At 44.9% G+C, this 14,395-nt stretch overlaps 1 protein-coding gene across 1 annotated transcript in view; it reads right to left on the minus strand.

The window, feature by feature from the left end:
* Positions 1-2,334: 2,334 nt before the first annotated feature.
* RASGRF2 (Ras protein specific guanine nucleotide releasing factor 2) overlaps positions 2,335-14,395 on the minus strand; it is a 133,517-nt gene continuing 121,456 nt past the window's right edge. The window contains exons 22-27 of the mRNA XM_053931976.1: positions 14,263-14,347; positions 13,022-13,219; positions 10,259-10,338; positions 9,139-9,256; positions 8,139-8,207; positions 2,335-6,780 (exon numbers count right to left, since the gene is read on the minus strand). Coding sequence (XP_053787951.1) covers positions 6,688-6,780; positions 8,139-8,207; positions 9,139-9,256; positions 10,259-10,338; positions 13,022-13,219; positions 14,263-14,347 — 643 coding nt within the window. The 3' untranslated portion in view covers positions 2,335-6,687. The remainder of the gene's footprint in view (positions 6,781-8,138; positions 8,208-9,138; positions 9,257-10,258; positions 10,339-13,021; positions 13,220-14,262; positions 14,348-14,395) is intronic.

Consider the following 14,395-nt stretch of genomic DNA (forward strand, 5'->3'; position numbering starts at 1 on the left):
AACCACAGAGTTCAAGGTATCTTGAACTCTGGACACCTTCTCTCATTCCACCATGGTGATCCAGCATTTCTTTGTCATGGAAACCCAGGGAGTAAAAAGGTGCTCTTTTTTCAGATGGTTTTCCCATTGGATGTGAAATTTTCACAGCAAAAGAAATGGAATAAAGAAAGTATTACTATTTCAAATGGAATATGAGGTACTAATAAGATTTTTTGTGTCTTCTCTGTCTGGCAAAGTTCTGGGTTTGCTCTGCATGAGATATATCAAGGATCTAGATGTGATTTGTGCAATATTGTCCCCAGTGCTATAAACACAGAAGTTCCATGGAGTTCTGTGAGAGTGAGAGAAGATAAGTTTTTAGCAATAATTCTGTCAGTGTTTCTGGCCTATCCACCCGATCTGGAGTGTCACACAGTGGAGGTGCCACCTCTGAGAAAACAAACCTGAACTGATTCCTGCTGCCCCTACATTTACCAATCCCCCCTGTACAGAGCTGTGTCCAGCAGCCAGGAGCTGGAACAAGCACCAGTCACTGTTTCAGTCCTCTTTGAAACTGGAAATTTCAAGCAAAAATCTGGTCTGCTCAAATTTCACTTCTTTTAAGGCTATATATTAATAGGGCCAGAATACTGGAATGTCACTTCCAAGGCATAATTCAGTCTTCACAATTCTTATTCGTTACCTTTGCATGATCACTCAAGGCTGATTTCTTCACAGAGCTGAGGTTTTTGAACCTCTCCCCATGAGCTTCCCCTGCTTCCTTTGTGGTCAACAACACAGAGGGCTGGGTGCTCTCAGATTTATTTGGAGATTCCAGGATGGCTTCCCACTGCCACAGGGCAGGGCTGGATGGGAGATTGGGAATTAGGAATTGTTCCCTGGGAGGGTGGGCAGGCCCTGGCACAGCTGTGGCTGCCCCTGGATCCCTGGCAGTGCCCAAGGCCAGGTTGGACACTGGGGCTGGGAGCAGCCTGGGACAGTGGGAGGTGTCCCTGCCATGGCTGGGGTGGCACTGGATGGGATTTAGGGTCCCTCCCAACCCAAACCAGTCTGTGATCCTACAGTGATGGCCTTAAAATGAAGCTGTAAATCAGCCAACTGCTTGGCATAAGTAAAATGAATGATTTAAAGTGCTGGGAAAACTACTTGAAATCACATTATCCTGCAGCTCTTATAAACAAGGCTGCTTGGGAAGTGTTGTAATTTATTTTCTTCCACTGACAGTAGCTGACAACTTCAAGGGTAAGTTGCTCTCTCAGTTAATTTCAGTTTTCATGTGAAGCACCAAAAATGTAAGCAGAATGGAGAAGATGTGGCCACAAGGTCACAAGTACCGAATAGAAGCTGATTTTATTATGTCACTTGCTGTATCTCCTTCTTACACAGACCCGCTGTGCCATTGCTGTTCACTTATTTAAAATGTTAATTCTTTAAACAAATTTAAGAGGAATCTTTTTGTTTTCATGAAATTACTGAGTTCAACACGGAAAAGCTGTAACCAGTGATTAAAGCATGTAACACCAGCTGGAGACCTGGCTTTGAACTCCCAATCTCTGTCACGTATTTTTCTTCAGTTTGCAACTAATTTTACCTCCATGTAACTTGTTTTCCCATCACAAGGGGAGAGACAGAACCTACTTATAAACCACTGCGTTTTCTGCCTTTCCCTGTGTGTAAAATGTGCTTCTGCTGTTCCTTTAAATACAGGGCAGGACACCAGCCCAGAGAAAGCAAGGGATGTGTCGACACAAGTCCAAACCCAATGTCACTTATTACCAGTGATGCCCATGGCAGCTGCAATGCATCTTGAGCAAAAAAGAGGAGTAAAATGCAGTAATTCAAACCACTCTTTCCCGTTACAGTCCCAAAATTTTCACCTATTTTTTTCTCCTCTTTAATGACTTGTTTTTCTAAGAGACTCGGTAATTCAGAAGCGTCGCCTTGTTCTTTTAAAAGTTTTAAAGTTCTTTTAAAAGTTTTAAAAGTTCTTTTAGAACTTTTTTATGCCTTCTGATGTTTATATATTTCTACAGGAGTTCTCACACAGTTCATGTAAACAATGATTGTTTTGCATTCCTCTTTGTGGGAGGAGAGAATTGATGGACTGTTGGTTTGACCAGTGTGGTTGGAGAGGTGGCAGTTTCACCCTCCAATCCACTGTCACTTTTGGAATTCTATATATTGCAAGGTCAGAAATAAAAGTTACTTCCTTTTGCTCTTTTAATTTTAGTGTGAGTGCATGAGTTATTTCGTGTCGTAGTGCGACAGAAGGAGTAGACTGGATTTTCCATGACGAGGGCTAAAATAATAAATTCCAGTGAGGACTCTTGAAACTCAGGAAAGAAAAGGATGTTTATTAGCACCCAGGCACAACACCTTGCCTGGTATGCCTTACTAACAATACAAAGCAATAACCTCGGGTCAGAAGAGAAGATGCAATACATGCAAAAACATCTGGATTGTGCACTAAGCAACACGTTCGATATAGGTACAATCTGTCAAATAAACACACATCTACTGCCCTAGGTAACAGAACTTCAGAGACTACCTCAGGTACAACAGAACAACCATCACTGAGCAGCATTTCGGACATGAAGCATCCTACACAGAGACATTTGACCTTTGGAGGCAAAAACTGTAACAGGCAAATAGCTGAGAGCCAGATCCCCAAAGACTTATGAAAAGCTCTCGGTGAAGCCTAAGGTATTATCAGAATGAGGTCTGAAGGGTTTTGCCCTTGGTGAGTGAAATTATGAGTAGGTAAAAATGTCACGGTGGGTGAGAGTTGTAAATCATCATGGTTTAGTGTTGTCGCTAAGAGTGAAAGGATGAAAGACTGAATGTTGAGACAAACAAAACAATGTCTTTGTAAAACCCTTAAAATAAATAATACACATGAAGGAAAATTTGGGATAATTAACATGACCTGAAATCAAAATCAACATGGCTTAAGTTAATAAATAATTAAAATAATTAGGTTCATTTTTATCCTACAGAACAATAATCAGTATTAAAAACTAGGAAAGCAGAAAGAGGACGGGGACCTCCTCCTTACTCCGAAACCAGGGTGATCAGTGCCAGTTGTCACCTCTCACCACGAAGCTACGCGTCCGTGTGTCACAGGACGAGCCAGAGGAAAGGGACAGAACGAACACACACTGCCGCTGTGAACTTTACAGGTTTTCATCTACACCATGAGCACTCGGGGGCTCGGTCATTAACAACAACTGCTGGGTCCGGGGGGCGGAGGGCTGGGGGTGAAGGCTGGGGGTGAAGGCAACTCTAACCCTGTGTCAGCGTGTGACGAGCGCTCTCCGTCGCTGAAGGGGACGTGTCTGTGCTGCTGCCCAGGTCACCACGGTCACCTCTGGGCTGCTACTGCTGCGGTACAGGGTCCGGCGGAGCCGCCGGCGGGGCTGGCGGCGCAGCCACCGCGGAGCAGCGGGCGAAAGTGCTTTATCCCCATCGCCGCCCGGCCCCGCCGGGCTGGGAGCGGCCCCCGCCCGCTGCGGGCAGGCTGGGGGCTCAGAAGGCAAGTGGAGAGGCGCTTTGGCCCTTCTCTGTCCAGGGCATCCTCGCCCCGCGGGGCTCCCCCCGCTCCCTTGGCGAGTCCGTGATGCTCCCGCGGCACAAAATCCTAAAAGACGCCAGAGACAGAGTCCTCGGCGGGAGCCGCGCTCCCTGGAACACCAGAGGCCAGGAGTGGCTGTGTGATGAGCGGGATCTCTCCCTCCGTGCGCTACGGCTGTGGCGGGGGGGGGCACAGGGAGCTCCGCAGCACTGGGACACCGCCGGGCCGAGCTGGTCGTACTGGGACTGGGCAAAGCCTCACACAAAGCGGGGTGCTGCTGCCTGCTGACTGCTGCCGTAGCCCAAACATGCAGCAGGGCTGTAGCAGAGGCACTCGGGCCACTCAGAGGTGCAGCTCTCAGCCCGCAGCCCAGCTGCCAGGGCCTGCAGAACAGCTGTGTCCAGCTGTGCTCACGGGGCTGCGGCCCCGGCAAGGGCTGTGGGTGACAAGGTGCGTCCTCACTTTTCCCTGTGCTTTAACAAAAGCATTGTATCCCCAAGCAAAAACATCGACATTAAGCCGTCAGCAAGTCAAACATTACTGTGACCACAACAATTTTCAAACAATTTTCTTGCTGCTGCTGCTACGAGCACAGATCGAGCATCCGACTCTCCCCGTTCTGACCTAAACTGGCCACTAGGGCAAGAGGCAACCTTTGGCATATGAGCAGGACGTGCTTTCCCAGAGGGGTTGAACTAGCACATTTCCAGTGGTTTCAAAGCTCAGCCCCTCGGGCACGGCCCAGGTCTGCCCCCGTGTCCTCCTCTCGCCACAGGAGCTCAGCACAGCCCCGCGAGCCAGCGCTGAAATGTGAAATGCACTGAACAACACACACGTGTGAAGCACACAGCAAGGAACTCTGACAGGGGCACGACGAGGATTTGTACCCTGTAACCCTAAGAACATCGAGGAGATTTGGTAAAACGGGGTACAGGCAGAGATAAAGCAGCACTTCATAGCGTACAACAGAGATGCCCATTCACACTGACAGCTGTTACACGTTTTCTTTGTTAACAAGGAAACAATAAAACCAACGTTTTCTGGACCACTTTTTCCCTGTTGCTCCATTACTTCAAAGTGTTTTATGAAACTACTGAATGGCAGCTGCTTTTGTACAGAAAATACACAGTCAGTTGGTTTTGTGGTCCAAATAAACCATGCTCTTTTTTTTTTTTTTTTTTTTTTTTCTCCTCATATCATGCATTGGGATGCAATCAGCTTCTTGCCAATCATTAGTCGAAAGAAACAAACACATTTTTCACAACAAAAAGCTTCTATAAGTAACATTTCTACAGCAATCATTAGCCAGAACTGTTTGAAGTGTTCCTAGCACGTCCTTCTCTCCTGCTGTCTGCTTTTCTAATGGAGGAATTTTCCAGTCTCTGTGACACCTCCCCATGCAGTTATTTACAAGGAGATGGTCCTTGTGGAGAAGGACCTTAATGAAATTTACAGTTGCTAAGGTACATTTGTAGATGCTGGCGCTCACACTCAGACAGAACAAATGGAACTCGTTGTGCAGCTCTGGGCTGGGCCAGCAATGTAATTAAAGTGCAAATAAAGACAAAAAAACCACAAGCCAGGCAGGTCCGTTTTTCATCGCCAGCGTTAAGAAGCATCACGACTGTGTAAGATATGTCAGATCAAATAGGCCTAAGTCACAATCTATTTTAAACATCTGTCTCCCTGAGAGGATTTAAGGGAGGTATACGGTGATATAGCCCTATTTCTTCAACTGGCTGAGTATCATTGGAAAAGTAAGGACACTTTTCCAGCCAATTTTTGTTTTCAACAGTGCTAACACCTGTGTTTTATACTATGATGCTCTTTACAGCATTTGAGCTTGCTTCCCACGCAGCTACAACAGGCCACTCTTGATGAGGAAAATACAAGTACAACAACTACTGTAGAAATGGCATCTGTCTACCAGGTACATCACAAAAGCAGAGGCCCTGAAAACATTTACAAATAGCACATTTTCTCAAACAAAAGCAAGTGATAATTACCAGCTCAGATAAAAATACATACTTTTTGTGTTTGCTGGCATTCCATGTTTGCCACTGACACGTTCAGTTTTACAGCTTAAGTCAATGCCAAATGGCTGAACAAAGGAAAAAGAAAAAAAGAAAAAAAAAAAAAGACTTTTTCACTTTTTCAAACCACCGATTTTCACATAAAACGAAACTACCACTGCAGCTCCAAGTGTTCACTGCTGAGCACCACCTGCTGCCAGACAGACATGTATTTCTCTCCACAGTGTGTCCAGAATGTGCTCTGTAGCCTGCCTTGTCAGAGAAGCTGCAGGAGGTGCAGGAAAATAAAGTGCCTCTTCCAGGGCTGTGTGCAACATGACTGTCCATCCCCTGCACCACCCCTCTGGGTCCCCCACCCTCCCAGCTGGCAACTATTTACAACTATTCCACCAGTCCATTTGCTCTCCGTGCTGTAAATACTCTCACTGATTAAAAACATCTTTACAAATCATTTTTATAGATACAATCAGTCACCTTAGAAAAGGCCGGCGAGACATTTAAGGAATAAAATGTTTTATAAGGAGTAGCATTAAATGTACAGCAGGTGTTTTGAACAGCTGCAGGTCTAAAGTTACTAGATGCTGTCTTAATATCACTCCAAAGTGGTAGATGAGTGCAAAAATGCTGCTTTTTCCATGAAATTAACACAATGAGAACACCACAACCATTGCTGCCTCAGTGAACACATAGTTAGCCATCAACCCAGCCACCTCACCTTGCTTATTTATCCTAACACACCTGAGTCTATTGCCACCATTTAAATCTGTACCCTTGATTTGCCACGTGAGATGGCTGCAATGAGTGCCTGTTCACAGGAAAGTCTCCTGTTTTCCAGGAAGTCATGGTCCCTAATGATCCCAGAGATCAAACATGATTTTTGCAAAGCAGAAATCGCTTAAGCCGGGTAGGAAGGGTCTTTGCCTTTCACCTCCAACACTCGTTTGTGTTGTCTGAGAGGGAAAGGCTGTGAGACTCTTATTGGAAAAGAGAGCTGGAACTCTTCTCAGAGTTTCTCTGGCTGTCTTTAGGTGGTGGCAGTCGTGGTTCCACTGTCCCAGAGCTGTCTGCAGGCCTGTGCAGGGCTCAGGCGGGGAGCCGGGGCTCGATCTTCAGGGACAGCTCGTACAGGGTGTCCTCGTCGATGATGAGAGTCTTGTCCAGCAGGTAGTGAGTGACCTGGGGTGGGGGAACACAGATGGACAGGCTGCATGTAACTGCCACAGAAATCTCCCAGCTTTCCTTCCCTTTCAGCACATTTCGGGTGCTGAGATTGCCTTGTGTTGTTTTCTTGAGAAAACCAACAGCTGCTCGGAATGCTGCTGGCATGAAGATGCACCTGCAGCACTCTGAGAATTAATTAGGATTAATTCCTCTTAGGAATGGGCAAATCCTTTGCCAGGTGACCTCAGCCCAAACTACTCTTCTGGAGTCTGAGATGTGCCTTGTCTGAAGGCACTGACCAGCTTTGGTCACAGCTGCATCCCTCCTGAGAGGGGCAAAGGGACAAGGAATTGCAGGATGCCTCAGCAGGTGCTTGGGGCATCTCCTTGAAATGTAAACTTTAAGGGATTTAGAGATTTTAGAGGAGCTAAGATTTTAGTTAGGGATAAGCCTTACTAGAGTTAATTAAAATAAATGAGTATGTTTTGATGAAGTTTAAGAGTTAGTAGTTAACTAATAACTGATTGCTTGTTGACACGATGTTTAGTTAGCTGGGTTTATAATGGAGAATACAGAAACTGACAAACAGCTTTTAGGAACATGAGACAATTGTGGGCCTCCTCTGTTCTGAAACCAATTGAAGACAAGGAATGGGAGTTCTACCGAGGTTCATTTGTCATATTTGCATTGAAAAGGTAGAAAGGTCAGAATGAGGAAGACTTCATTTACTTCCTCATTTTGGGACCCCTCCCCATGAAAGGGACCACCCACCCATTTCAAGGAACAAACTACGCATGCTTAATAGCTTTTGGAATGATTAGCATAGGAAGCGAGGAATGGGATGTACTAAATGATGAATATGTATTTGTATTTTGGGTATTCAATTCTGGTGTGGATAAAAGGACTCTGTAATCATTGGAAAGGTGCAGTGTGCATTTGGGAGCTATCCCGCACGCTGCCCGGCGCCGCAATGAACATACACTTTCTAACTTTAAACTGTTAGAGAGCTTTTGTCCGTCACAGTTGGACATCAGTACTAGATCAATATCCATATTTCTTTTATAAATCATCCTGACCCTCATCCCAGGATCTCAGGGCAGGGAGAACACCCTGAACACTCTGAACCCCTCATACCCTCCAAGGCTGCAGTCCCCAGAGACCTTCCAAAGGAGCAAAAAACTTCTTTACAAGGCATCAAACAAAGAGGTCCTGCAGGGTGAGGGTCTCACCGCCCCAAGGACCCGTCCGTGTGTCTGTCTGTCCTCTCCTCCACGCGTGGGAGCAGAAGACACCAGCTTTAGCTTTCAGTGGCAGCTGTGCCTCACAAGTCATTGCTGCCACAGCCTGATTTCAGGAGCAGGCAGGAGCCTCACCTTCTGCTGGTGCTCTATGCGGTAGGAGGTCTGCTGGAACTGGCGGATTTCCCTGATGATATGTGAGATCTTTCAAAAGAACACATGGATGCAAGTTCAAACACAGCTCTGCTTCTGCTAAGCCACGCAAAGCAAGAATTCTGCACCAAATTATTCCATTCAACTTATGTATATATAAATACATAACTTCAACTTATCTATATAAAATACAGAGCTTAGTTATAGGAAGCTTATGTATTTATTTACTTTTAGAACTGGTAGGGATCACTGTCTGTCACAATTACAGCCACAACACTTCATTCCTGACAAGACCTTGTGTCTCTGTTAGCCTCTGCTAACTCCTCCTCTGTCAGGAGGAGGGAAGGGAAGGGCAGAGATCGTTTCCCAGCAGCTCCCCAGGACTTCACTTTCCCAAATCAAACATTTACTCCCCAGCCAGCCCCGAGTGAGCCACCACTCTGCCCGCAATGAAACCTCCTCATTCTCTGCCTCGAGTGACTGCTGCAGAGGGGAGCCCTAAGATGGGCATTAAGCTGAGATCAGAGGAGAAATTTCCATGCCTCCCTCCTAGGAGCTGTTGCAAAACAGCACTACATGGCAGTGGGAGAGACATCAACTTTAAAGTGCTTTTCAGATAGACCAGAGCACACTTTGAGAAGAACATTGGGATTACTGCTTCCTGGTGAATCACTGCATTCCTGCGATTCTGGTTATTTAAAAAACATTTTTCTTGCTCCTCCACGAGCTTCAGGCAGCTGCTTTTGCTGCCCTTTTTCTGAGAAAGTGAACTGGGAACAAATTCAGCCCGTGAAAATACCCAGCCTGCCAGAAGGTGGGGATAGAAGACTGGCTCGAGTAATCGCTCTCCCAACGCTGCCTCTCTTGCACAGCACCACAGCAGCCTCTCAAAAGGTAAATTCAGAGGAGTTACAACAAAATCAATAATTAACTCATGCAGTTAAACACCTGTTGGTGAAGCATGTAGGAAACTGAAAATTACCATTCTCATTTTGGAGAAATTGACAAGGCCTTCCTCAGTGAAGTTGGGTGTTCCTTCCTCAATAAATGCCAGGTCAGTCAGGTACATCCCAAGGTAGGGAACAGCAGGTGGGTTACAGCTGTAAACCAACAAATCAGCTTATTTGCCTGCAGCTACATTTGCAAATGCATTTTTCTCTAACTTACATAAGCTCTTTATTATTTTGCCCAATTCTAATCCATGGGTTGCATTCCTTTCCAGGACAAACAGCTCCTCTGGCTCTGCTTGAGTTGTGTTTGCTCTGCCTGTGATAAATTGAATGCATTCTGCCCAATATCTAATATTAATGGCATTTTAAAAATATACCATTAATTATTCTGGCTGTTCAGTTCTCAGCTCCTCTCAAGACCACTTGAGGTAGTTGTGCCACTCGATTCTGAAAAGACTGCTTCCAATTACAAAGCTCACAAAAATTCAGGTTTTTTGTACGGCTGAAATCAGTTTTACATAAATTGTAGAACACTTGACATGGAATATTCTGGATACCAAAATTACAGAATGTCAAACGCAATCTGGCAAATCAATTAAAGAAAACAATATTCAAGGACTGCTGCACATAAGCAGCAGGCTGTTTTGCAGCAGGCTGGGAGGACACAGGAGAAAAAAATATCCCTGTGCCTTTGGCCTGTCTCTATGTTCCTCTCATAATTTTTTTGTCAGAAACATAATTTATTGTCATACGAATGGGTCTGTGACCTGACACAGGCTTAGTCCCAGACCCTGAAATTCTTAACTAGAACAATCCTGTTTTTCATAAAAACTTCAATTTATGAAGCTGGCTATACACTTATTGAAAAAGTTTATCAGTGTAAGTGAAACCCCAACAGGGAATGTTCACACAGAAAAATAGTTTAATTTGTTTCAGTAATTCTCTGGAGCTACTATGTTTACCCATCAGGGGTATTTAATCACAGCATATGCAGCAAAACAATAATGCCAAATAGAACCAACCTAAAATTTAAAAGGTTATTAGGAAAAAAAAAAAAAGAATTATTAAACCTTAATCACAGCCAATTAATCTTTAACATGAACTATCCACTGTTTGTAACAAAACAGAGTTGTATACTGTAGGGAAGCTTACTTTTTGAGCATTTCTCTCAGGTTTTTAAATCTTCCCTCTGATGACACAGTCTTCTGAAGCTTGTCCATGAGTGCTTTTGTCTAGGAAGAAAATGCATTTCAAATGCCATTGCTGGTGCATGTAAAGGACTGGAATTAGATTCTATCAAAGGTGTAATTCACTTATCACCCCCACCCCATTTTCAAGAGTAGTACAACAGGCATTACTGAATTAGGAAATTAGCTTTACTGCAGTCCCTCCTGTCTTTCTGCAAATGGAGATTAGGCAGCATTGCAGTTTCCCTATGAGTGATACACAGAACCTGTATTTATACTGATACTACCCTGCAAATGGAGGGAAACCCACACATTTATTGCATTAATGGTCTGGAATTCAGTTTGCTGGGCAGACAAGAACATAACAGACCCTACATGTTGCTGAGAATCCTCAGGGTGGTCACTGCCTTGGAGCTTGCACTGAGCTGATTTTGCCTCCAAGTTCCAGAGAAAAGCTGAGCATGTAAATGAGAATATATTCATGTCTTACACAAATCACTGTTGGTGGGCACCACCTGGGACCCACCAGGGACCCTGGTTCCTCCTCAAGTGAAATAAATTTGATTTTCAGCTTGTTTATTCTATTGACTTGAGACTTGAGTGTAGAGAATGATGAGAATTTTATCCAATTTGAAACTGAATTTCCAGTTAAGATAGAGCTCTGTAGGCAGACAGGGTCACTTTCTTCTACACAGCAGGCTGATGAAAAACCCAGATTGCATTCCTAATAAGTACCAGAGGACTGTGCTACAACATCAATCTGCTGCAGGTTTGGCTTCTTCTTTTTTAATTGAAAAGTTAAAAAATAGAACTAATTCTATCCATAAAACTTTTTGGAGGTAAGCTCACTTATAGCAGTTTGCATAGAAAGAATTTTAAACAGATTTTTAAATAGAAGAACATTGCACCAGCTGTGAAGCAGCTGAGAAAAAACTGACTGGAGAAGGTGGAAATTGTATTTCTCTGAACCATTTAGTACACAGAACATAAAAGACTGGATTGTCTTCATCCTGACAGGTCCCTTTTTCCATGTGTGTGTCTTGTTTTTGTGGCTGGCAGTCATTCTCATAGTTTCTGCTGACATTCTCAGCAGCCAGGCAAGGGTTTAAGGGAGGTGTTCACTGCACCTAAACTTAAACTCTTAAATGAAAAAGACTTTTTATCAACTGTCTCTTTCTGGGTAGAAAAACTCAGGAATTTGAGAGGTTCTGACCTTCCTGAAGGTTTTCTGCACAGGTAGTTCCTATTTTAGGCACATGATCAGAGTTTAACTGTAGCTTTTAGCCACCAAGATGCATCTATCAGAAAATGCCTAAATTCAGTTTACTTGAACATTTCAGCCATTCAGGCCACACAGTCTCTGGCACCTGCCAATTACCTTGAAAACATTTTGTTTCCACAGATTAAAAAAAACTACATGCAAAACTCCTGGACAGAAAATGCCAGTCCCACTATTCTCAGTGCCTTAATGAAGGGATGAGACTACTGTCAGGGTAAAAAATTATTTATCGCTCAGATAAACATCAGCCTCAGAGGGTGTGAGATTTTAAAGGAGCAAGCAGTCAGCCACAGTTCAAGGTAGTCACAAGTTCTTCGTTACAAGGCAATCTATAACATTCTAATCCAATGGGAAGTTGCCACAGGTTTTATTTTGCTTTTCTAACCTATCACCTTTACTTAATTGTGCTGCGCTGCAGATAATTTTATCCAATGGGCTACTATCACACATACACACATATGGTTCTGTTATAACATCTGAACTCTTAGCTTGCTCAGTACAATTCCATTACTACACTATAAAACCCTTCACCATCTTACCCAATACAGTTTCTCACTTACTTAAGGCATATTATTACTTACAACTACAGAAGTTGTAACAAGCTTATAATTTTTCTGCTTAATGTTCGTGTACTTTTATTTTTACATCAATCCAAGCTTCTTCCAAGGCTGCAAATCAAACACTCCCGTGTCTGTGGAAGTTCCTATCTTTCCACTTCCTACATCCCAGGTGGTGGAAAAACAGAAATATTCACAAAAGGGGTCCTGTCATATCCCCTGTGTCCAAGTCCAGGACATCCCTCTGGCTGGCTCCAGACCCTGGCAGGGGTCTCGGGGACCTTGGCACAAAGACAAAAACACCTGTGGCTTTGATTTTAGCCCGTGGAAAAAGCTGCCAAATCTGTATGAGGAATTACAAGCCACAAGGGTTTGAGTAGAGTGGTAGTTAAATTAACACAGGGTGAAAAAGTAGAATTTTGGGGCTTTTTAGAATGGGGTTCAAGGGGACAAGATGGAGGGATTTGGGGATGTCCTGGCCTTCTTCTCCTTCTCCTTGCCCTCCATGTCTCGCTGTGCTGGTGACACTTTTCTGTTGGTTTCAGGCACAGACACACTGTCCAACATCAATGACAGACATTGGCACGTTATTGTAACCACGGCACACGGAGTTTTGGTATAAAATGTGAACACCGCCCTGAGGGCAGACAGAATGCCATGGCCGAGCTGCTGGACAGAGCTCGGCAGGGCAGAGAGAGAATGTTCTAGAGAAGGGAAAATAAACAACCTTGAGAAGCTAACCCTGTGCATTCAGACTCCTCCTTTGGCTGTGGGGCTGGAAGAACAAGGAGTTTTACACCCTTGGGGTCACCTCAACACCCAGACCCCGAGACCCCTGGGCACAGCGGCTGATGGAATCTAGAGCTGCCTGCCGCGGCCATGTCCCTCTCACCTGTTTGGACACCTTTGCCCAGGTTTTCTTGAGCCTGTAGATGGCACTTCTGTTGAGGGCCGAGGTGATCTCCAGCACGCCGTTGTAGTTGTGCAGGCAGCGGCAGATGTCGGCCACCGCCACCCACTTCTCGATGGCGCTGGCCCGCGAGGGCACGTCGGCGTAGCTCATGATCTGCGAGGCCACCAGGTTGCTCATCTGGCCACAGAGAGAGAGGCAGGGGCTCAGGGAGCTGGAGCACAGTCCCTTCTATCACTCCATGAATTAACGGGCAAGGCAGGAAAACCCCCAGCTAAGCATGACAGAAATGATGGTTCTTGGAACACGAGCCCTGCGAGGAACGGCTGAGGGAGCTGGGGGTGCTCAGCCTGGAGAAAAGGACACTCAGGGGTGACCTCATCACTCTCTAAACTTCCTGAAAGGTGGCTGTGGCCAGCTGGGGTTGGTCTCTTTCTCCAGGCAGCACTGATAGAACCCGAGGACACCAAGAGCTGCACCAAGAACGAGAGGTCTCAAGCTGCACCCAGGGAAATACAGGTTGGATGTCAGGAAAAGGTTTTTCACAGAAAGGGTGATAAAGTTCTGGAATGGCTGCCCGGGGAGGTGCTGGAGTCACCATCCCTGGATGTGTTTAAAACAAGCCTGGATGTGGCACTGGGTGCCAGGGTTGAGTTGAGGTGTTGGGCATGGACTGGACTCGATGATCTTGAAGGTCTCTTTCAACCTGGTGATTCTGTGAATTCTGTGATTCATACACCCAGGGAAAGGACATTGGAAACAGAGCTCAGGGCAGGTGGAAGCGATTGGGACAGGAAAGAAAGGTTGGGGATGCAATGGGAAGGTCTCCCAGCCACCAGTCATAAACCCAAATGGGAAGTCTCCCAGTAAAATTCAATGAAAAAGATAAAGGAGAAAGGCGTGTAGGGATACAAAGGCATTAAACAGGATTGGTGTTATATTTCTCTGGAGAAATTAAAGTTTCTTCAGTAGGCTGAAAGGCACTGTGCTACAGTTTAAAATGTTCTACTCTCTTAAATTGCCATTGAAATGCTGAGTACCAATTATTGAAAATGAGAATCTTCATCTGCTTTGATTTAAATTGTTAATTACAAAGAGGCTGCAGCATTCAGTCACTAATAGATAACACATCACATTGCAACACAACCCAGTATTTCTGTTCCAGAGGTCAGAGGCAGTCCATGGGGTTCCTAGAAAGCAAGTCTGTGTTTGAGAGTACTTACATCATTGAAATGTTGACTAGTTTTCATAATATAGGGCGTTCTCTCATTTTTATCCACTTTCATCCAGCCCTGCCCAAGGAACTCTCTAGACATTGATGGGAGAGAAAAAAGCAATCAAAATCTTCATAAATGC

Source organism: Vidua chalybeata, chromosome Z (assembly GCF_026979565.1).
Source record: "Vidua chalybeata isolate OUT-0048 chromosome Z, bVidCha1 merged haplotype, whole genome shotgun sequence".
Taxonomy (NCBI): domain Eukaryota; kingdom Metazoa; phylum Chordata; class Aves; order Passeriformes; family Viduidae; genus Vidua; species Vidua chalybeata.